This window comes from Takifugu flavidus, chromosome 18 (assembly GCF_003711565.1).
Source record: "Takifugu flavidus isolate HTHZ2018 chromosome 18, ASM371156v2, whole genome shotgun sequence".
In the NCBI taxonomy this organism is placed as follows: Eukaryota; Metazoa; Chordata; class Actinopteri; order Tetraodontiformes; family Tetraodontidae; genus Takifugu; species Takifugu flavidus.
This window is the reverse complement of record NC_079537.1, coordinates 11,985,726-12,008,164: the sequence shown is the minus strand read 5'-3', so window position 1 is coordinate 12,008,164 and position 22,439 is coordinate 11,985,726. Positions and strand designations below refer to the sequence as shown.

Genomic DNA, 22,439 nt, shown 5'->3' with positions numbered 1-22,439 from the left:
ATAATTCGCGTTGGTAGATTTTTACCAACTGATTTTTTCCCATCAAAATGTTTTACTCTGTATTTCTAGAGAAATACACGCATACAGTTTCACAACTACAATAAACCTAAGTATAAAGTCGTTGCGTGTGGTGGTGGACAGATAGGATTAATAGTACATATATGGTGTTTTATGACAGTAACAAATATTGACGCCAATATCGTTCACATTGCGTCAACAACGGCGCCGATGTAGTTCTATTCTTGTGTCATTACAGTTTGCTGACACCAGGGGGAAGTGTCGAGCTTCTGGCACAATGCTGAGGCGAAATATTAATAAAAGAAGAAGAGAAGGATGAAACAACAGAAGAAGAACAAGAAAGCGGAATCAAACCCCGCGGTCCATGAGGCGACGCGGAATGAATTGTGATTTCAATTAAGTTGAAAATGTTTTTTAAGAATACGAACAATAGCTGTTCTGGTCATCGTAGAACCTCATCCGCTTTGCACCTGCACGACATATGTCATGGCATAGTGCAGAGTTTCGTTATTCTGCCGAAACATTAGAGTTTATGGTCTGAGAAGCTGAAAATGGAGGAAATTGTGATGGAATCGGAGTCGGCCGAAAGTTCGGCTTCAGCATCACAGTTTGGGGTTGCCGATGCTTGGGAGACGGTGACTGCGGCTTTGGTGGGTAGAACTAAAATCATATCCGAGTTCATAATTACTTTTGGCTACATTCGTCATCCTTCTTTGTTATTGTCACACCATTCCTCCCGCAATGCTCATATTTTTTAATGTTTGGAGTATAAAAATTGCAAATCGGCGTCATTCGTTGTTTCAGATGTCGCCCAGCTGCTCGGTGATGGACCAGAGTCTCTCAGAATGTTGGGCCCTGCTGTGTAGTCAGGACCTCGGCCAGCTGCTGGGCATCTGGCTCCTGGAGACATTACAAATACATCTGTCCTCTGCAGTGGTGCCGGAGTTCTGGTCCGGACTCAAACAGCCAGAGAATGAGCTGGAGGAGAGAGGCAGGGCTTGGGTCCTCCTCACTACCTTTCGGACTCTATTGGATCGTCTGGAACCATTCCTAGGTAAATTGACTCAACTCTAGGTTATTTTAAAGTCTTTACTTTAATGCAATAACATTGCACATAATGGTAATATTTACACTTTGGTTGGTAGGTGGTTTGGAGAAGCTTGGTAAGTGGCAGGATGATGGCCATGGGAGAATCTGTGGAAGGGGTCCCAAGGGCCTCCAGGAGCGTGCTTTCACCATCATCAGGGCCCTACTCCTTTTCTCCCCCTCCCCTGTTCTCCAGGAGCGTGTGCTGGAGTTTTACAGCAGAACCTTCTCTGTCTATATGAGCCAGGAAGGAGCAGCAGAGGACCTAGCAGAGGTTCCAGATGATCAAGAGGGAGGGGTCTGTCAGGGCTGCGGGGTCCCTGCACAGCAGTGCTGGTGTCAGGAGGCCCTGGAGCGGCTGAAGGAACTGAGTCACATACTGTGAGTGAAACCAGGAGATGATAGATGGGTAAATAGATATTCCCTAGTTTCTGAATCTGTCTGTAGTTCCAGACTGCAGCTGCTGGAATGGGTCAGCTCCGAGGCCGTGACCTCAATCCTCCACAGGCTCATTGAGCAGCGAATGGAGCAGCACTGCAGGGGAGAATATGAGCGCTCCTTCCTGCAGGAGTTTCAGGAGGTAAAAGATCTGTGTGTGCTTGCTCATCGGACCATTATCGGCTGTTTTGTTTCATATGGGTTCTGTGTGAACAGTGGCTGGAATTGGTGCTGGGCTGGCTGAGCAAGGTGTTTGCAAGTGAGGCAGATGGAGATGGTCCCGCTTCTGCCCTCGGCTTTCCTAACATTCCCAGCATTCCCAGCGTGCAGGATGGCCAGCCTGCAAACTCTGTTCTGAAGCAGTGGAGGTGTCACATGCACCAGTTCTTCTGCAGGATCTACGTCAACATGAGGATCGAGGAGCTCTTTAGTATCATCAGAGGTCAGCTTGAATGTGCTTTATTTTATTTTGGATTTGTTTTGGTTCCTGTACGTTTATTCTTAACATACTTTCAGATTTTCCGGAGTCTAAAGCAGCAATCGAAGATCTAAAGTTTTGTCTGGAAAGAACCAACCAGCGACAACAGCTCCTCACATCACTCAAATCTGCTTTTGAGAGCCGCCTGCTGCACCCAGGTTGGTTTCTGTGGAACCGCACATCTGTACAGTGCCTGGGTTGATGCCGTTTTGATCATACGGATCTGTTCCCAGGGGTTCACACGTCTGACATCCTCACCGTTTACATCTCGGCCATTAAAGCTCTCAGAGAGTTGGACCCATCTATGGTCATCCTGCAGGTTGCCTGCCAGCCCATCCGCAAGTACCTCCGGTGAGTCCCGTCATTACTTCCCTCTTCTTTAATCTGTTCAGTTGTAGGTCATTTACATTGGGATGCAAACCACGAAGCAGTTTAAATTATTCCTTCATGAAGCTTCAACTATTAAACCCCTTCATGGTAGAGACATTACAACTCAAATGACTGAAACTTATAAAACACTCATGTTTCAGGACTCGAGAGGACACCGTGAGGCAGATTGTAGCTGGGCTGACGGGAGACGCTGAGGGCTGCACAGACTTGGCCGCCGAGCTGTCCAGAGGCGACCCGGTGACCTTAGAGATGCAGGATAGCGACGAAGAAGGCAATGACCCCGAGGACTGGACGCCAGATCCAACCGATGCTGTCCCTGGTCAGTAAGCATGGCCTTCCTTTGCTGGGGACGCTTGTCTCTGGGCCCAATAACTGGTCATTTGTGCGTTTTTATCCCTTCACAGATAAGATGGGCTCAAAGCGGCGATCGTCGGACATCATCAGCCTCCTGGTCAGCATTTATGGCAGTAAGGACATCTTCATTGATGAGTATCGAGCTGTGCTGGCTGACAGGCTTCTGCACCAACTCAACTACAACACTGCCAGGTTAATAATATAAGACATGTAAACAGTCCCAGAATTCCAACCCCCAGTTTATTTCCACTTTGCTTATTGAAATGAAGAATGAGTTTAGTCATTTTATAAACTTTATTTTAGAATCTGATTTTATTTTGTCCGTGGTGCATTCAGGGAGATTCGTAATGTGGAGCTGCTGAAGCTGAGGTTCGGGGAGTCCCACATGCACTATTGTGAGGTGATGCTGAAGGTAATGTCCCAAAAATTCCGTCACATATTTAAAATTCACTATCGGTTCGGAGCCGCTCTTCACGAAGTCTTTGTGCGTTTAAGGACATGGCGGACTCACGGCGGATCAACACCAACATCCGCGAGGAGGAGTCGAAGCTGGGCGAGGAGGAGCAGCCCCCACTGTCACTCTCGTCCCTCATTCTGTCCTCCGAGTTCTGGCCCCCACTGAAGGAAGAGAAGCTGGAGCTTCCTCCGCTGGTCGTCCAGGCCATGGAGGCCTACACGCACCGCTACGAGAAGCTGAAGGTAAATGTTTTCCTTCTGGACGTGGCGACTTCAACTGTGAATCCTGGAGAGGATTTTTATGACAGCATTTCATCGCCTGTGTTCCAGGCCATGAGGACCCTGAGCTGGAAGCCTCATCTGGGTTCTGTTACTCTGGATGTGGAGCTGGAGGACCGCACCCTCACCAACCTGACCGTCTCCCCGTTCCATGCTGCCATTATCCTGCACTTCCAGGAAAAAAGTATGAGCTCCTGTTTTGGAAAACCAGGAATATTTACATCATACTCCCAGTGAAAGTCATACACCAGTTGGACCTGACATGATGTCACTGTGATGGCAAGAACGTGCACCCAAGCAGTCATAAAGCAGGTCCAACCCTGGATGAGTTCATTGCAGGGCCCTATATGAGCCTTTGTGGGTTTAGAGCCTTACTCAAGGGCACCTTGGCAGTGCTCTGGCACCTTCCCCTATGAACACCTTCTATGATTGTCTGCACTGGGGCTTGAACCAAGAACCTGCTGCTTCGCAGCCCAGGTCCCAACTGACTGAGCTACATCCACCCACCCTCCTGCAGCACCTTAATTTTTTCCTGATTTGTTGGTGACAGGTTCTTGGAATTTGGAGGAGCTGAGCGCAAAACTGGGAGCCCCTAAAGAGTTGGTGCATAGGAAGCTGGCTATGTGGCAGCAGCACGGGGTGCTGAGGGAGGAGGTGGGGGGGCACTACTGCGTGGTGGAGACGGGCTCGTCGAAGGAGAAGATGGAGAGGGGCATGATGCTGATCGACAGCGATGAAGAGAGAGACTCCAACACTACTACCCAGTCTGAGCAGAGGGAAGAGAAGCTACAGGTGCGTGCACGTGCACACACACACACACACACACACACGGTTACAGTTGCCAGGACAGTGAGAAGAACGGCCTTTCTCCACCTCTGCAGCTCTTCTGGGCCTACATTCAGGCCATGCTGACAAACCTGGACAGCATGACGCTGGATCGCATCCACTCGATGCTTCGGATGTTCGTGGCCACGGGCCCCGTCGTCACGGAGATGGACGTCAACGAGCTGGAGGCCTTCCTGCAGCGGAAGGTCAGAGAGCACCAGCTGATGGTCTCTGCAGGCGTCTACAGACTCCCCAAATCCAACTGATGGAGAAGAATCGGGTTTGAAAGCTCACTTCTGCAGGAAGGTGCTTTTCTCTCTGCCCTTTGGAAGGAATTCAACGAAAAGGAGCTTCAGCTTCGCACAAATCGGTTACCTATGGACAACTGCAGAGGAGCGAATAAATAATTCATGCTTCAACGTTGGTTATTTCTTCCTTCGGTTACACAAATGTCTGGGGAGGCAACTGGGTTCAAACACTTTGGTTACCCAATGAAACCTGAGAGAAGTCGGACAACTCTGGATCAAGTCTGGGATTTTTGAGCCTTCTCCACATCAGGCTGATTTAAAAATAACAACATAGGTTCTGGAAGATTTGAGGTTTTATTGAGATCACACTAATATTGGATTATTCGCCACTCTTGAATTTTGGCAGACAGACATTAAACTCACAACATTACAGGTTAGCAACATCCACTCCCTTTTAGTGGCCAAATGCTTTAACTGAAGTAAAAAAAGGCAAACATTAACAGGTCGATTAAAGGTTCAATCACCACAGTCTGGTCCTAACGTTCACGTTAACAATCGATTGTCTTAGGCCAGATTTTACCTCTAAGTCGACGCCGGGCAGAACTTAATTTTCTCCATATTTTTTATTTTAACTGACACTGGCTGGATGAGAGGTCAGAGGTCAATCAACGATTAACAACACTGACCCAAATTGAGTTGACCTGCAGACTTTTACCTGCTGATTCTTTGGCAATTTGGGCAGAAAAATAGAACCTTTAATAAGCCAAACGAAATGAAATAACTTGTTAGTTGTATCAAAGCCGATCTTATCGTTAAATTAATGTAAAACTCATGCAAACTACAGTCTCGGCGTTAATGTAATCTGGACACGTATTCCTCAGACCTCCGGATTAGAAAGGTCCAACAGTGCAATCTTCTCACATGAGATCCGAAGACTCCGGAACACCTTAAAGATCCTTTCACTTGTGTTCAACCTCCAGACTGGCAGGCGATGACAGAAGCAACACCTGACCTGTGCTCCACTGTGCAATGAATCACCTACAAATCTGGTCTCTTAAGGCGTGACGGCGTGGACTTCCCCATCTCGTCTGGGCGTGGCGGTGCATCGGGCGCCTCAGCAGCACTTCTTCCCTCTCTTCCTGCGGTCTCGGTCCCTCTGGGCGCCGATGTTGACCGTGTCCTTCTCCCGCTCTCGCTCCCTCTCGGCTCTGTTCTGGCTCTGCTTCTTGGCCCGCAGCACCATGTGGGTGAAGGCCATGAACATCTGAACGACACCACCGTTGGAAAATGCTTTTCAGTCCGAGTACGTGCTTTCCCTCGCAGATAATAGCAGAATTTACTATGATTTACTCTAGAAAAAGGTGCATTCAAGGTGAATATGACCTGAGGTTAACAGGAAATAATGAGGTCACCTCTTCCACATTTATGTTCTCTTTGGCGCTGGTCTCAAACACTCGGACACCCACCGACTCCCCAAAATGCGCAGCATCCTGGGAATCCACCCGTTTCCTGGCAGGATCATCGTTTTTGTTTCCAACTGAAAAAGTCAAGGTTTATTGTCACTCCTCGGCTCTGCTGCAGCGGCGCCGCTACGTATTTTTTCCTACCCACCGAGGATCTTACAAACGCTGTCACAGTTCTGGGAGATTTCGTTTAACCACCGTTTCACGTTCACAAACGATTCCGGGTTGGTCACGTCGTAAACGATGATGACGCCGTGCGTGTTTCTGTAGTACCTGAGAGAGAGAGACAGCCAATGAGCTGGGAGAGGCGGCCCGAGGCCCGGCGGGTCTGCTGGTTCTTACGTCGACGTGATGGTTCTGAATCGCTCCTGACCCGCTGTGTCCCAGATCTGCAGCTTCACCCGCTCCCCGTTGATGTCGACCGTTCGGATTTTGAAGTCGACGCCGATGGTGGTGATGTAGCTGCCTGCGGGAGAAACAACGCATCACACAGGTGGGCGCCGTCAATTCTGGAGCGTTTTTGTACATTTAGGATCCTGAGCACGAGGTCAAGAGTCACGAGGTGCATTTTAGCAATTTAACCAAAAACATTTCCACAAGTTGTTGTTTTACAGCTCGGAAAATACAGCTCGTGTATGAAAATGCGGCCGCTGACCTGCTGGAGAACATAAATAAACGTTTCTTAGTCATCGGTTGTACTTTTTTTCCCTACAAATTTAAAGTGAAGGGGAAGTGATGCATTTCATGTTTTGGCCAAAGTTGTGAAACACACACACACACACAAGCTATGAAACCACACATTTGCATGGACCCTCAGCCCTCCTGGGCGGCTCGTCCTCCTGTTTCAGAAGGTTCGACATCATGATTGACAGCTCAAACACAAAAGACTGAGTGGGAAATAAGATAAGTTGGTGTGTTAGGAAAGACTGACTCACCAGAAAAGGAGTTGTCGGCGAAACGGAGCAAAAGGCTGCTCTTCCCGACATCTGAGAGAGAAACGGATGAGTGCGAGATAAGAGGAAATGAATGTGGCTAAACAAGAACTGACAAGACAGCCGTGGTCTCGGAATGATCCACCCCACAACGCCCGGCTGCTGCAGTCCGAAAAGCAAATGGCCGAAGCTGCTTATCTCGCTTAAAATGAAGCAATAACTGTATGTTTACAGTCTTCTGGCAATAAAAATGGATAAACCAGTGGCACTGTGGGCTATACGGTAGTAAACCTCTGGGCTTTAAAAAGAAGGTAAAGAAGACAACGGTGACGCTCGATGAACCCATAAACACTGAATGACTCTAAAATGAAGTGAAAAATACTGACTGGAGTCTCCGATGATGAGCAGTTTAAAGAGATGATTGTAATCCTTCCCCGCCATCTGGAGGGCTGGTTGCTGACTTCTGAAGTGGAAACAGTTTCATATAGGAGGAGATGACGCTCTTCCCTTTGGCTCCTCACAGTTGGGCCATTTCTCCACGTCCCGATGCCATAAAGTTAGTCGCACCACAGGTTGTCCGAAGGTCACAAGCGTCCCGCTGCCGAAATCACGACATTTCCAGAGTTCTGAGGCAGCTCAAATATTTTGCAGTTTTCTTTGGTTTCAAGTGGAGAACATGTTTGCGAGCAGAAAAAGAACCGTCGGAGGAGAGTTGGGGTGTTTTTGCATGGTGCTCAGCGGCTGGTCACCACAGCATGGTTGCAGACCGGCTCCAGTTTGACACAGTGACGCTCCTCTGGGGATTTCCAGCTCCTGACCACTCAGAATTTTACATCAACTCATTCACAGTTTAGCTTAAAACGCTGAAAGGCGGCGCGGCAGACGAACGGGACATTCTGTGAAGGTTCTTCTCACAGATGAACTGGGAAGTGACCGTAGGTCCAGTTAGTGCCAGGCACGGCCCAGGGAGTCGCCGGCCTCATAGGTTCAACAAATACAAGCGGGGATCTGAGACGGAGGCCTAGTTTCAGGGTCCTTGACGTCTTCTGAGCCCGATCCTTTAAACTCTCACTTCAGTTCTCCGGCGTGTTGGGCAAAGGTTTCATGTGGACTCTCACTTCTTGCTTCCTCAGCTCTGGTTCAAGGTTTCTGCAGCAAAAGGGACCGAAAGAAAATGTAAAACTTTGCACGTGTGATTTATTCTGCGTGTGTGTGTGTAAACGGCCGCCACTCCTCAAAACTACCGAGTCACCACCTTCGTTCCTTCTCAAATGTTAGCAGTTGGCAACAACAGATTCCCCGACAGTTCCCTTATCAAGACCACCTGCAGCTTTCCATAAAAACAGGAAGAGGTCCATCACCATGGGAACCATGCTAATAGGAGCTAATCCGGAACGTATAATGCTTTACATTTACTTTTCGGGAGATCAAACCCAAAAGAGGAAGTGGGGCAGACGTGGGGTCATTAAATCGACCTTCACCGGGTTCGCCTGGTGTTAATATTCACACATTTCTGACGAACTTTGTGCTTTGGGGGTTGAAAGATTCCCCTCCTGCAGCGAACCGTCCACCTTTTGGAATATTGCCCCATTGATATAAAGCAATCTTGTGACACAGACAGCCAAGTACGTTGCGAATCTGGTTGTATTTCAAGGCAAAAGGTTGTCTGGAAGTGATTTACACTTTTAATGGTGACACCCAAACTAACCGGTCCCACCCCACCGAAAATCTGCTCTTATCCGGAATGTTTCCGTCAAAAAGGAGTCGCGACTCAACTAAAACGTCTTTTTAAAAAGTGTGCTGTAGATTTCTAGACGTTCTTCCACCCGTCGTGGACATGCGGGAACGTTAAATCCAGCTGGAGCTCCTCTTCGTGCTAAAGCTGAAGCGTAAATTTAGTCAAGTAAAATTCTCTCCGAGTTCAGCAACGGCGACTTTAACCGGCACAAATAGGACACAACCCGGCACTAAACTCCTAACTAAATTCCTAACTACCACACACGTCGACCACTAAAGTGGAGCGGAGTGGGTTCCAGACGGGTTCTTCTGGATGGATGGTTTCTGGGCCTGGCTCCGGCCTGCGTCTGGCGGCTCCCTCCAGACCGAAGACGGGGAAACTTCCCATTCCTTGGTTGAAACTTCGAAGCAATCTTTCCTCCGGAGCATTCTTTACTCGCGCAGACTTACGTTGCTCGTTGTCGGCGCTCGCGTCGCTCCCTCTCCGCGTGTCGTGTCGCACATCCAGCGGCGCTAATCGTGACTTTCCCCCCGGCGGAGTTCCGGAGATCAGGGCTCCGGTCGCTGACCACACCTGACGGTCCGCAGCTGATGGGCCGCTCTCATCTTCTGGCGGTGCGTTCACGTCACGTGGGTGGGGGGGGGGGGGGGAACGATCCACACACCAAAGCGTAAAATAAACGTCTTTATTCCACATTACGCGATCAACGCGCACGGTGGTAGATTCTAGTGGGGTCTGTGCAGCCGCCCGAGCTCAAAGGAAAAGGACTGCGTTGGTGTTTACTTTAAATAAACCAACGGACACTCAACGGTTTCCTCCGAGCCCTAAACGCACCACAGCTCGGATACGTCGCCGGAACTTTTAATATTCTTTGGTTGTAAAGACGTGTTTTCACCCCGTTCAGCAACATCTTGGGGGTGTTCCGGTAACGGCTGACCCGTCCGGGGATCTCTGCACATTAGGAAAATGTCAGAAACGGAGTCGGAATCGTCCAAATGATCCAAGCGCACCTTTATTTGCTTAGGAAAAGGTAGCAACGAGTCTCTGCGCGATTACCGGTTTAACCGGTGACAAGATGTAAACAGCTACTTTAACGCAGAGCAGCCGAGGACAGGGTCGCGGTTCCGATGTAAACATCTTTACCTGACCTCAGCCTGGGTTCGGCATCTTGGAAAAAAAAAAAAAATCCAGGGATAAAATGTACAACTGCGTTTTTATTACTAACCATTTTTCCAAGAAAGAATGCACGTTTGAATTTCTGCTCACATTAAATGGAAACTGAATATGCGATCCAAAATACAGACAGCTCATATCTACAAGTAGAATGCAAACAAACGGTACGAGCACTGAGCGACATCTTGAGTTACACTTCACGTAGCCACTTCCGTGTGTGGGGCATGTACGGTTCTCATTTGGAGCATAAAAATAATGTACACGCCAGCCCGAAGATGCTTAAAAACGTCGACCACCGAGCGGTGGCCCAGAAACAAACAAAAAAAAAGAATTTTCGGCTGCCGCTTCACTTCCTTCGCCTGCTGCTCGGCGGGTCCGGAGGACTGTCCGCCGCCGGTCCTAACGGGGAGACAACACAACCAGCTCAGTCAAACGGTGCATTTCGGGTCAGGCTGACGCCGGAACCACGGTGCCGCCCCACAGACCTGCGACCCGGCGAGGACGGAGCTGCTCTCAGGTGTCTTGGGGGGGAATAGCTGAGCGAGCGCGAGTCCCTCAGCGAGTCGGCGGGAACCCTGTCGGACTTGGCGGCGCTGTGGGGAAACACAAGCGTCAGCGTCAAACGGCACGTCGGACCGGGGCCGAGCGCCTCTCGCCGTACCTTTTTTTCTGAGTTTTCTTCTCGTCTGAAGAGGAGGATGAGGAAGAGCTGCGACCCTTGGCTGCTGCCTTCCTGGAAAAAAACAGGACCGAAGAGGCACTTAACGAGGGTCAAAACCGAGATTCCCATCCCCACGTCGCTCTACGCACCCCTTTTCTTGCTCCGCTTCAGAGTCAGAACTGTCAGAGGAGGAGGATGAAGACGAGGAGGAAGAGGAGGAGGAGGAGGAGGAAGAGGAGCTAGAGCTGCTGCTGCCTTCAGCTTTCTTGTTGGCTTTCTCGGCTCCATTCAAGGCGCCCTCACGTCTGGGATCGGCCAGTTTAGGGTTGGATGGCTGGTTCTTGCTGGCTCGCGAAGGCTGGTAGGAGTCTGGATGGTTCTGATCCGGGGACCGTCGGGAGGGCACATCGGAGTCCGCTGGAGGAGCCCCCCTCCTCTCCACGGGTGGGGCTTGAGACAAGTCTCTGGAAGCGCCGTGGGATGAGGACGAACCCTTGAGCTCCCTGTCGACTCTCTTGTCCTCCCCTCCGTCTCTGCTTGAATCCCTCTTTCTTTCCTCTTTCCTGTCTGGCGGTGGTGAAGGCGAGGATGACGAGGAAGAGGAGGAGGAGGAGCTAGAGGAGGAGGACGAGGAAGAAGATGATCTGTGGGGTTGGGCTGCAGCTCTTGGTGGCTGGACTTCTTTCTCCCTTGGTCTGTTTTCTACCACCTCCCTCTGTCTTGCCGTCTCTCTGGAGACGGAGCGACTGCGTCCTCGCTGCTGAGGAGGCGGAGCCTGATGAGACCTGGAAACATTTATTTGTTATTATATTAACAGTTCAAAACAATCATTTGCATTTAAAACTGCACACAATGACAGTGAGAAGATTCAGAAATGCATCAAGGACCACCAAAGAACTCAGAACCCAACCAACCTGCTCGGGGGGCTTCGTCTCTTCTGGCTCACCGACCGGGACCTGTTTCTCATCCTCGGGCTTCGGGTCCTGGACCTGTTTCTCATCCTCGGGCTTCGGGTCCTGGACCTGTTTCTGATTCTCGGGCTTCGGGTCCTGGACCTGTTTCTCATCCTCGGGCTTCGGGACCTGTTTCTTAGCCTCGGGCTTCGGGACCTGGACCTTCTCATCCTTGGGCTTCGGGACCTGGACCGTCTCATCCGTGGGCTTCGAGACCTGGGCCTGATTCGCATCCTCGGGCTTCTGGACCTGTTTCTCATCCTTGGGCTACGAGACCTGTTCCTCATTCTGGGACTACGTGACCTGGACCTGCTGCGCCTCTTTGAGGTTTTGGACCTGCTTTGCCCAGAAACATGGTCATGTTCTCTTTCCCTGTCCATCTCCCGCTGCCTTTCTCTCCCCCTTTCTGACCATGCCGGTGGAGAACCTCTCCTCGGTTGGGATACAGGTTCTTGATATTGTCTTGGAGGAGTGCGACGTGCAGGAGAGGTGGCAGTAGTTTTTTTGGGGGCAGGAGAATGAGACCTCCTGGCTGATGGACTAGATCTTGCGGGTCTCCTTGATCCCTGCCGCTCCACTGATTTCTCAGCTTCTGCCCCAGGGTAGGAGCACCTGTTGCTGCCTCTGCTGGTGGGAGAGGGAGGTGGACTGGGACTCTCCATCTGTGTCGGGCTATACCGTTCCTGACCTTTGCTCCTGGACTGGTGGGAAGACTTCTCCCTGTCAAGTCTGGCTCCTTGGCTCCCCCGGTCAGTCTGGGAGTGCCCACATGTTTCCGGGGCAGAGGCAGGGCTCTTCTTTCTGCCATTGGTTAAAGACCTTTGTACTGCAGCCCCAGGGGCAGACGGTGCATTTCTTGTGGGGCTACTTTTTGCCTGTCCGACGGATGCCGCCGTCTTTACTTTGCCCTCTTCTTCTGAAGATGAGGAAGAAGAACCAGACGAGGAAGACGAGGAGGACGAGGAACTATCGCTGTCACCATCACTGTCGCTGCTGTCGTCACTGCTGCTGCCGCTACTACCACTGCTCTCTTTGTTCTTCTCTACCACTTTCACTTTTTCATCCAGTTTCTCTTTTCTCTGAGGGCTTCTTGCCTTCTCTTGACCCTGGTCCATCTCCGGTCTTCTGTCCTTCTCCAAAGGTCTGGAGCTTCCTTTAATACAATCTGCAGATGTCCGTAGATCATCTCTGTGCTTGTTACCTTCTTGAACTCGATCTCTCTGTTCCCTGTCCTGGTTGCTCGTGCTGTCTTTTTCTCTCCTCCTTCCATCATCCTCTCTCTGAGACACAGGTAAGCAAGAGATGGGGGACCTGGAATCTCTTTTCCGGGCATCTTTAGGTTGGAGAGGAGAACCTTTCCTCTCCATTCTCTTGCCAATGTCTTTCCTGTCATTTGACACTCTGGCCTGTAGGTCTCTATCGGTTCCGTGATCTCTCTCAGCGCTCCGGCCCCTCCTCAACCTCTCCACACGGGGTGGCGATGGCGATGAGGAGTCATGTCTACTCTTTGTGGGTTGTTTTTTTCTATCTCTTTCAAATTCAGCTTCTCTATTCCTGTTTCTGTCCTGTTTAGGTTGTGGAGAAGTGGATGAAGCTGAGGAGGAATCACGCCTGGCCTTCTGAGGAAGACTCTGTCTTTGGTCCCTCTTTTCCTTGCTCCTCGAACGCCTCCCTTTGTCCACCTCTCTGCTCCTCGAACGCCTCCCTTTGTCCACCTCCCTGCTCCTTGAACGCCTCTTTACTTTTTCGTTGCTTTTAGAACGTCTTTCACGCACCTTTTCGGTTTCCTTGCTCCTTGATCGTCTTCCTTTCTGTAACTCTTTGCTTCTGGAGGTTCCGCCTTTCCCACTCTCCCTTACTTTGCTTGTTGAACGTCTCCCCTTTTCTCTTTCACCTTCTATGCTGCTGGAACATCTCCCTTTCTCCAATTCTTTCCTTTTTTCATTCTCTCTGCTCCTGGATCTCCTCTCTCTGATTTTGTGTGCTTGTGGTGGTGGAGATGGGGATGAGGAATCATGCCGCTTCTTAGCGGAAGTCTTTCCAGTCTCCCTCTCAACCCTGGACGACTTCTGCACAGCAAAGAAAACAATGTTATGCATTCATTGTTAAGAGTTACTCATTCAGGCAGCATTTCAGCCGTACCCCATCTCCTTCCCAATAATGGGGGCTGTGCCCTCTTCTGTCTGCTGATCTCCTCTTTCTACCATCGTCGCCTCTTTTCGCACCTTCGTCCTGCTGACGTCCTCTGACTGGAGGTGGAGACCGGCTGTTTGACATCCCAAAACAAGACCAGACACTGAGACATAATAATGGCCGATCCTGACATCAACCAGATTGATGCTTGCATTGAAAACCCAACAATCCCAAACCAATGAAGCTGGGAAACTGAGGAAATAGCAGCCAAAACAGAATATATTCACGTAGGCACTTTTACAGAACAAAACAACCTCGGGATTTTGCAAACCTGCGAGCAGAGCTTGAAGAGACACTTCTGCGCCGCGCCGCCTTCACCTTTGGTGGACTTTCGCTCTTCTTCTTCTTGCTCTTTTTAGACGCTTTATTCCTTTCATCTGAAGAACTGGAGACAAAAACTGTCACGATGATGTTGTTGCAGAACAAAGACGGACATTTATTTTAAAAAACCTACCTGTCGTCTTGCTCATCTTCTGACGCATCACTGAAATAAGAACACCGGAGTTACTGTAAACGATTACATTAAGCAAACGATAGGAACACAATTCTAGAGTACCGCTTCTTCTTCTTCTTTTTTGATTTCTTCTTTTCTCGTCGAGGTGATGGCGAGAGACTCTCCGAGCTAACAGATTGGAAAGAAGGGTCAAAACTTCTTTCTTGTCACGAACACACCACCAAATACATTTATTTCTCACCTGTCTCTGTTCTTATTTTTCTTTTTCTTTTTCCGACTGCGCTTCTTTGGGGGAGAATCAGAATCCTCTGAATCTTCCAACAATCTGAGGGAGCAAAGGTGTCGGAGCTCAAGTCAAGGCTGAGAGAAATCAGGCCGAGTAATGACTGGACAAAGTAGTGTGATGGGGAGAGGCTTGGTTTTAAAGTCAAGAATACTAAAAACAAAAGTTAACAAATAATATTCCTCTTAGAAGGGAACGTGATAATGGAATTATTTAAAATATAGAAAATTTTCAAACATCATTTTCTGAAAATGTAATTTAAACAATTCTTTAGCTTATAAAAGGTCATCTGGGCTTTCTTGTAGTTCCTTAAAGATGTTTTACCTCCTCTTTAGTTGTGAGACACATCTAAAAATGTCAGTAATTTAGGCTAATCTGAAAGATTCGCAGGAACCAGTGCAGCAGGGGGCGTTTTAGGATCTCACTCACATATATTTCTGCTGCTGCAGCTTCTCTCTCTCCAGACGTTCCTGCTCTCTCTTTTCCTTCTCTTTCTCCTTGCGGTCTGCGTGGAAGGACGAACCGTCAACATAATCGCTAGAAATTCCAAAAGCTGCACGAAGTCGGTCGTTCTTCTGCTGGTTGGCTGCGGCTAGAGCGTGAGTCTCCGTTGCCCTGCGACACAAAGCACCAGGTTAATGGCACACGATGTAAACACACACACACACACACACACACACACACACACACACACACACACCACACACACACACACGATGCAAACAGACACTATTTTCAATGTCCAACTGCAACAAACGTATTGGATAGTTTAACACTGAAATGTCTCAGTGTGAGACCCTGCTGAAATGCATGGCTCTGCCAAGAATGACTCTGGGAAATGCAAACACATTACCCAGAGTTTAATTGCAACAATTCTCTTCATCTCATTTATCCCTAATGGATCCGCAGAGATTCGCGTGGCCTTGCAGACTTACGCTGGTCTCTCACTGGCATTGGAAGATGGTTCCTCCTTCTCCTGTAGCATCAGACGGAAAGTGTTTACCTTCTCTTCAATTTCCTCGGCTGAATACCTGGACATTAAAGCATAAAAGAGTATTTTAGTAAAAGCATAAAAGCAATCTGACAACTTTTGGCCTCTATCACCATTAAATGAAGATTGACAGATTAATAACATAAACGGTGACAGTTGTGGACCAAAATGACACTTTTTTTAGTCTTAACAGAACAGTGTCCTGTAAAACTTTGCCTCACCCTTGCTCCTCCATCATGTCCTGCAATTCAGCACACTTGACCTCCAGCTGCCTCTTCCGCTGGTGCTCCAGGATTTCAGCATTGGGCTGCCTGTTGAGTTGACTCTCCAGCCGCTCTCGGTCCTTCTCATCTCGCTCACCGCCACGGTCATCCCGTGGCCGTTTGACACGCAAGGTTGAAAGGTTACGTTGCACGTAACCATTGGTGCCACTGCCCCTTGGAGTTTGCAAGCCAATTCCATTGTACATGATTCTGCACATGAGTACATACATTTAGTCCATAAGACAGCCACATTTAAAACAATTAAAGAACATTTCAGACTATAACATTCACAAGTTAAAGAGCCCCACTGTATTCTGTTACTTACACATGTCAATGATATACAATCACATACTGAGACATTAATCCATAGGTTGGATTGGCCATTTAAAACATAACGCTGTACCAAACGGTCTCGAAAACGAATACACTGTATAATAATCCGGGCAGCCTTTTATTGACGGCTTTGTGGGGCGTAACATTAGCATGGTTGCTGGGTGGATAAGGAAACACCGTGGAAATCCGTTTTTTCGTCGTGTTCTGGTAACATCGAACTAAAACATCAGATTTCGTGATTTTAAACGGCTATGACAGTAATTTTGTGAGGCGTTAGCACGTGGGCCAGAAAAGGCCTCTAACCAGACTTGAATGGTCAACAATTAGAGTCCATTTTAGAAGACAAACGTTGAAACGGCCCCAACATTTTGATTTGATCCGATTTAATACGTAAAACGATGGATTCTCTAAAATGAGAATTATGCATTTCTATAGGGCCCGTCCACACTGAGGCGCAGCTAACAATTCCTGTAAATGCTAGCTAACAAGCTAACGAACTAGTAACATACCAGTGTTTTCTCCAGGCCTGGAGAGAAAACTACGTCGAACGAGGTTCGTATATGAGCGGTGTCTTGTAGAATCAACTGTCGAAATAGATTCAGTGATAAGTGGGTCACTACAACTGTGGAGAAATAGTTATTGCTGGTTCATCAGCTAACTTGGCTGAAAACAGAGTAACGAGATAAAACGCAACGACGTCCGCTTCTTCCGCTTCTTCTTCGTTGGTTCGGGCCAAGGAGACGCACCGGGTGCTCATTGCTGCCCCCTTCTGTCTTCTCCAATTATTACACTTTTCAAAGAACTTCCGACACTGACAGCCGTTTGAATTCGTGCGAAATGCCCACTTTAAATGCCTCTGCGCACAGATAGTATTGGCTAACAAGGCACCAGATTTAAGATAGTTTGTCAAGTAAACAGATTTGAAAAATTCGACTTTGATAAATGGGCATTCAAATTTTGTAAGACTGGCTGTAGATCAACATGCTATAGCTAAAGGTTATATTCCTAATAAAATATTTGTCAAACTCCGTGTTTTGGCCGTCTTAAAAACATGAGTCATTCACACAGGGAAAAAAATCACATTAAAGCTTTTAGAGGAACATTAAATAGATTTTTGAAATATAAAATTTGAATTTGATAACCACCTTATTCTATTTCGTTTCCTAAACCGACGCAAAACTACATGTCCCATAATTCACTTCGGTCGATTTTGACGCAAAATTCAGATAAATACAACCTGTCAGATTTCGACGGTTAGTGAGCCGAAGCCAGAGGAGGCGTGTGGCCAACGGTCTTGGTGCCATTTGCAACAATTTATACGGAAATTTTACGAAACGACATTGAATTCATAACGATGTCTGAAGCCGACAACAAAAGCGTAAATGTAATAGTGAGTATTAGCGTTCATTAGTAATTGGCCACTGTAACGATGCATTGAAGTGTGTTTGTAGCGTCGTCCTCATCCTTCGGACACCGTCTACGTTTACATAAATGTACATTTAGCTCTAAACTTGCACTGCCAAGTGAGGAAAACCTAATTAACTTGTCGGATCTTGTCGTTTATCTGACCGAAGCGCTGCCGCTTGGAGCGACTGTGACACAAGCTAACGCAGACTAGCTAAGCAGCTAACTAGCTTCTCAATTTAGCTTTTGCAGAGACCATAGCCTTTGGTCTCTCGCAGGTTGTTTTAGTTGGTTATTTGCGTTTGTTGACATGGCTTGAAAGTGCTGAACTCGAGTTACTCTCCTTAGAACCGTCAGTATTGGTAGTTATCTTTAATCGCTTTCGTGCGTAGAGGCTTGTATTGCGCAGTCATCCAAACGGAAACGTTATTTTTACCTTAACTCTGTACAAAAATCACACGATAGAATCAAATGTGCTTGTTTTCTCTGGCATTTAACTCTGCAAACAGGGACAGATCAGGGTGAAACGCATAGGTGCTAGCTGGTAGATCTTGTTGAATTCTATGAAACATTCTTTTGCAGCTTCCAGTAACGCACAGATAAAACGATTACTGCTGTTGGGGAGGTTAAAGGTCATGGCTTGTGCCCCTGAGATATTTATAAGGAATATAACTCTGTGAAAACTTTGGATATTCAGATAGGAATTTCTGTTCACACCCAGATGCCACTGATATCAACAAAGAAGGTTGGTTATGTATGAAAGCCCGTTTTAATCACTTTTTGTGTCCAGGCTCAGGAAACGGCCCAGCTGGAGGAGCAGCTGCAGGGCTGGGGCGAGGTGATCCTGGCTGGCGATCGTGTCGTGCGATGGGAAAAGCCTTGGTTCCCTGGGGCCCTTATGGGTGGCACCTCTGTGCTCTTCCTGTGAGTCAATCTCACTGCCTACTGCAACATGACTTTGCACACTGCTTGGTGCAAATCCGAGCTGGCGGAGTGGTGCCGTCATGAAACCCCTTGTAAAATAAAATCAAGAAGTAGAACCACTGAATAAGCCTCATTGTACTGGTTCGACTTAAATTCCCAGCAGGGGGGAGGAATTAAAGGGCGGTTTGAAATGCAGGGCTGCATGTTTGAAACAATGATGCAAACCAAATGGATTAAAACTTGTCAAATGAGCTTATGTTGAGTTGTTCACAGTAACTGCTGTAATCAGTTGACTAAAACGCATACTTTTTACTTGGTTAGGAAAATGTTTATTGTAATTTTTCTTTAAATCATAAAATTTGCTTGAATAAGATTTTTTTAAAGAGAAACAAATTGGACAACATTCCTTATGCACGTTCTTTATAGAACATGTAAAACTGGTTTAAAAGTGTGTTTCTGTGTCTCTCTCAAGGCTAATTTACTATCTGGACCCGTCTGTGCTCACTGGACTTTCCTGCTCCATCATGCTGATCTGCCTGGCTGACTATCTGGTGCCAACTCTTGCACCCAGAGTCTTTGGCTCTAATAAATGGTGAGGAGAGAAAACAAAAATGTTTTTCATGGTAACCTTAATGTGATCTTGGAATCCAGTCCTGGCTTAATCTTATTTTCAGAAAATGTATAAATATTAGGCCTGTAATCCGCGTCAGTCTTCACATGGTGCTTGTGCGGTGGGGGGAACGAGACACCCATGAAAGGCTAGAGTAACAGCTTGCTGCTGACACCTCGGCCTGGATCTTCAGACTCTGTCTAACCTCGTCTGCTGAGCATGACCTGCGTCTAATTCACTTTGCAAGCTTCAACAATAGAGACGTCTGTTCGGGAACGAGCAGCAGCATTTAATTAGATGGAGAAAAGACCTCACATATTATTCTGTCGGTGAGTGAGGTTTGGGCATTGACCTATTCAGTCCTGTTTTGAGGTCGAGTTCCTGTGAGGCTCATGCTGCTCGATGGCCTGAGTCAGCACGAGAGTGCGGTCGTGGCTTGTTTGGCTTCCTGACAACAAGGACCGAAATAAGAAGAGACGGACGGACGCTCACCTCTGCTGCCCTTTAAATGAATATTTCTTTGTTGCACAACACTGGTCGCTGATGTTTTTGTCTTTTTAACCCAACTAGTCAAATGGTTGTTGTTCGTCAGGTGTTAGACTCTCATAAGATCTTGATAATTTTATTTGTCAGCTACACTTGTTTTGCTTCACTAAAGTTTTCTGCTGTTTGTGGGAAGAAGCATGTTCCAAATGTCTTTGCTTCCGATTCAGAGAGAAATGCTCTAAAATGAGTCTTATCTTCAATCATTGCTCAGGACCACTGAGCAGCAGCAGCGTTTCCACGACATTTGTGGCAACCTGGTGAAGACGAAGCGTCGTGTCGTGGGCTGGTGGAACCGTCTGTGTGCCGTCAAAGAGGAAAAACCCAAAATGGTAAAAGAAAAGCAAAGTTGATCTTACTGTGTGCTCTTTTTCAGGAAGAAACTGGGTCATAAATACTTTAAAGATTTGCTGCCACATGCACTCATGACAAGTAACTAAGGCTCACATGACTGAGGCTGTGTGCTTGTAGTAATCATGGACATTTTTGTTGTGCGGCCCAACAAATGCCTGAAGCGACTTAACTCCCGCTCAGTCTGAGATCAGTAAAACCAGAGAGAACAGCGCTCGGGTCATATCGCACAATCTGCAACAGTGCGACTGCAAAATGAGCCTTTAGAGCTGTTTATACCATGCTGTCGACAGCAGGGTGACAAATTGAGCGTCCATATCTGATTATTATGCTCCAGATAAAAATATCCTGTGTTGCTGTAGCTTTGCTGCTCCACTTATCGTGACAGCCTCTCGCAGCAGAGCAGATATGCGACGTATCTCCTGTCGAAATCAAGTTGAGTTATACGTGTTGCACGCAGGCGGTCTGTGCTGACTGTAGTCTGACCTGGTCTGTGCTGACTGTAGTCTGACCTGGTCTGTGCTGACTGGGCTGACCTGGTCTGTGCTGACTGTAGTCTGACCTGGAGTCTGACCTGGTCTGTGCTGACTGTAGTCTGACCTGTAGTCTGACCTGGTCTGTGCTGACTGTAGTCTGACCTGGTCTGTGCTGACTGTAGTCTGACCTGCTCTCCACAGTACTTTGCCTCGGTGATCAGCAGCCTGCTAGTTGTGGCCTGGATTGGACAACAAGTGCACAACCTGCTCCTAACATACCTGATCGGTGAGTCTATTACAACACACAAAAGTAGCCTTTAACCTGCCTTCTAAAAAAAAGCCTAATCTGTAACTCAACAAAAGGCTCCGTGTGACAGCTGTAATGTGGACAGAACATGTTGTTTCATAAAGAGGAAGTGTCAACAGACACTTTTTCATGGCCACGGTGAGGTTTCATGGGTATGGTGTTATATCCTCTGTTGGTGACAAACTGTAGGGCTCAAACACAAACTCTGCACATGACCTGAGGGAGAAGCCTTGAAATCAGCCGAGAGCTGAGACTGAGCCGTCTGAATGTCAGGTGACCTGGTAGGTCTGCGTGGGAGCCCGTCATCCTGGCATAAGACCAGACATGTCAAGTATTTCACTTGAAGCAAACTCCTGGAAAATAAACGACTTCAGAAGCCGCCCGACCGACCGACACAATGAGGTCTTTATTTTGTTTTCAGCTCTGGTTAGCACAGGTTAGCGCTGTCTGTGCTAAAGGATCCTGTTGGGGACAATAATTGGTCTTATGTCAACATGTGAAAGACCCACTTGGAAAGAAACTGGCCCATTTATTGTGACATGACATTTTAACTGCTTCATCTTCATAATTGCTGCTCGACGAACACGACGTGTGGTTTCTCAAACACGTTTTAACAAGTTTGTCCTCGCCGCCGTAATTTGGGGCCCATCTTATGACTCGCAGTCTTTCTGGAGCGACTAAAAATAAAGCGTCAGAATTTGAGTGCTTTGAGGAGGCTTTGACGGGTCGACGCTGTGCTTCCGTATCTAAGAGGATCTTTGCTCTGGTCAAATCCACCTGTGATACAAGCAGCTTTTTCTTCCCCCACAGTGAGCTTCCTGCTGCTTTTGCCTGGCATGAACCAGTACGGCATCATCTCAAAGTACACGTCCATGGCCAAGAGGGAGATCAACAAGCTGCTCAAACAGAAGGAGAAGAAGAACGAGTAGACGGAGGCACCCAGGAATGTCGGCAGCGAATCATGACGAGGCGGATGTGGTTTGAAAAGAGAGTGAAACGTTAGTTTCATGGCTTTCTGTGACGGGAAGATGCATGTTTTGAAATTTCACCCACAATTTGGCAATTTATTCTTGTTACCCACTTTTTTTTTTTTTTTTTTTTTTTTTAAATGGGCCTTTCACGCATCCGGCGCACTAATGTTATTGTTCCATTTTCAGGCACTTAACGCAGCTCGTACACATTTGTTCATACAAGGATACAGAAACGAATCTTGGCTCTGTGTCCTCCTTTTGGTGTTGAAGATGTCAGTAATGCATTTGTCTTTCTCCGACGACACGGTGACTACTGAGCGTTTTTTAGCATTACTGCAGAACTGTTTCCTCACAGGACTTTGATTTCCTTTGTTATCTCTGGTTTTGAGGTTTGAAACTGGATTTGGAGCAGAAATAGACAGGATTGAGCCCTTTTAAATAAGCCTACTGCTGTACTGCTGTTAGCTGGACTCGTAGCTCTTATATAAAGCCCCCCCCCAGTGTCTATACGGGTGGTGGGTGTCTGTGTGTAGACCTGTCCCCCGCTGGACTGGTCAGTCCTCCGTTACTCCTTCATTACTCTTTATTTATGTGTTTCCTTTCCTGTTATTGACTGGTCTGATCACCTGTCTGAACGTGTATGTCTATCAGAACTTTACAAACATGAATAAAATCTCATTTAAATATTTTTTTTTTGCAGTTTCTTGTGTGAAGTGAAGGTTGGTTTGGGACTGCAGCAAAGACTCAAACCCCTGCTGATGGAAGAATATGACCAGTTTACGGGTTGGTAACTGCGATCTGCTTGTGGGTGGCAACATAGCAGGGCCTTCTGGCCTTTAGTAGT

General features: G+C 47.7%; 4 protein-coding genes across 7 annotated transcripts; 2 read left to right on the top strand and 2 right to left on the bottom strand.

Annotated features, from left to right (window-relative positions):
* Positions 1-336: 336 nt before the first annotated feature.
* Positions 337-4,743, top strand: anapc2 (anaphase promoting complex subunit 2). Its single transcript, XM_057015961.1, has 14 exons — positions 337-668; positions 823-1,072; positions 1,164-1,485; positions 1,552-1,684; positions 1,759-1,984; positions 2,059-2,178; positions 2,254-2,371; positions 2,551-2,729; positions 2,815-2,956; positions 3,101-3,176; positions 3,260-3,463; positions 3,551-3,683; positions 4,050-4,291; positions 4,381-4,743. Exons 1-14 carry the CDS (start codon positions 570-572, stop codon positions 4,588-4,590), a joined length of 2,454 nt encoding a protein of 817 aa, XP_056871941.1. The 5' UTR covers positions 337-569; the 3' UTR covers positions 4,591-4,743.
* A 164-nt stretch (positions 4,744-4,907) lies between these two features.
* Positions 4,908-9,400, bottom strand: si:dkey-16l2.16 (ras-related protein Rab-35). 2 transcript variants are annotated; one of them, XM_057015964.1, is made up of 7 exons: positions 9,155-9,360; positions 7,354-8,116; positions 6,971-7,021; positions 6,378-6,501; positions 6,184-6,308; positions 5,985-6,109; positions 4,908-5,836 (listed from the first exon to the last, which is right to left on the bottom strand). In XM_057015964.1, the coding sequence occupies exons 2-7, from the start codon at positions 7,406-7,408 to the stop codon at positions 5,687-5,689; spliced, it is 630 nt and encodes a 209-aa protein (XP_056871944.1). In that variant the 5' UTR covers positions 7,409-8,116; positions 9,155-9,360; the 3' UTR covers positions 4,908-5,686. The 2 variants fall into 2 exon arrangements, with proteins under 2 accessions (XP_056871944.1, XP_056871945.1); XM_057015965.1 differs by lacking the exon at positions 6,971-7,021 and having other exon boundaries at positions 9,155-9,400.
* A 499-nt stretch (positions 9,401-9,899) lies between these two features.
* On the bottom strand, positions 9,900-16,797 carry srrm2 (serine/arginine repetitive matrix 2). 2 transcript variants are annotated; one of them, XM_057015960.1, is made up of 15 exons: positions 16,519-16,797; positions 15,635-15,886; positions 15,358-15,453; positions 14,852-15,037; positions 14,381-14,464; positions 14,242-14,307; positions 14,140-14,169; positions 13,957-14,070; positions 13,635-13,758; positions 11,562-13,561; positions 11,454-11,501; positions 10,689-11,324; positions 10,540-10,611; positions 10,364-10,471; positions 9,900-10,277 (listed from the first exon to the last, which is right to left on the bottom strand). In XM_057015960.1, the coding sequence occupies exons 2-15, from the start codon at positions 15,880-15,882 to the stop codon at positions 10,076-10,078; spliced, it is 4,014 nt and encodes a 1,337-aa protein (XP_056871940.1). In that variant the 5' UTR covers positions 15,883-15,886; positions 16,519-16,797; the 3' UTR covers positions 9,900-10,075. The 2 variants fall into 2 exon arrangements, with proteins under 2 accessions (XP_056871940.1, XP_056871938.1); XM_057015958.1 differs by having other exon boundaries at positions 11,454-13,561.
* A 442-nt stretch (positions 16,798-17,239) lies between these two features.
* On the top strand, positions 17,240-22,283 carry arl6ip1 (ADP-ribosylation factor-like 6 interacting protein 1). Of its 2 annotated transcripts, none has more exons than XM_057015956.1 (6): positions 17,240-17,399; positions 18,204-18,337; positions 18,810-18,929; positions 19,705-19,822; positions 20,519-20,603; positions 21,435-22,283. In XM_057015956.1, exons 1-6 carry the CDS (start codon positions 17,364-17,366, stop codon positions 21,551-21,553), a joined length of 612 nt encoding a protein of 203 aa, XP_056871936.1. In that variant the 5' UTR covers positions 17,240-17,363; the 3' UTR covers positions 21,554-22,283. The 2 variants fall into 2 exon arrangements, with proteins under 2 accessions (XP_056871936.1, XP_056871937.1); XM_057015957.1 differs by having other exon boundaries at positions 17,241-17,393.
* Positions 22,284-22,439: the final 156 nt, after the last annotated feature.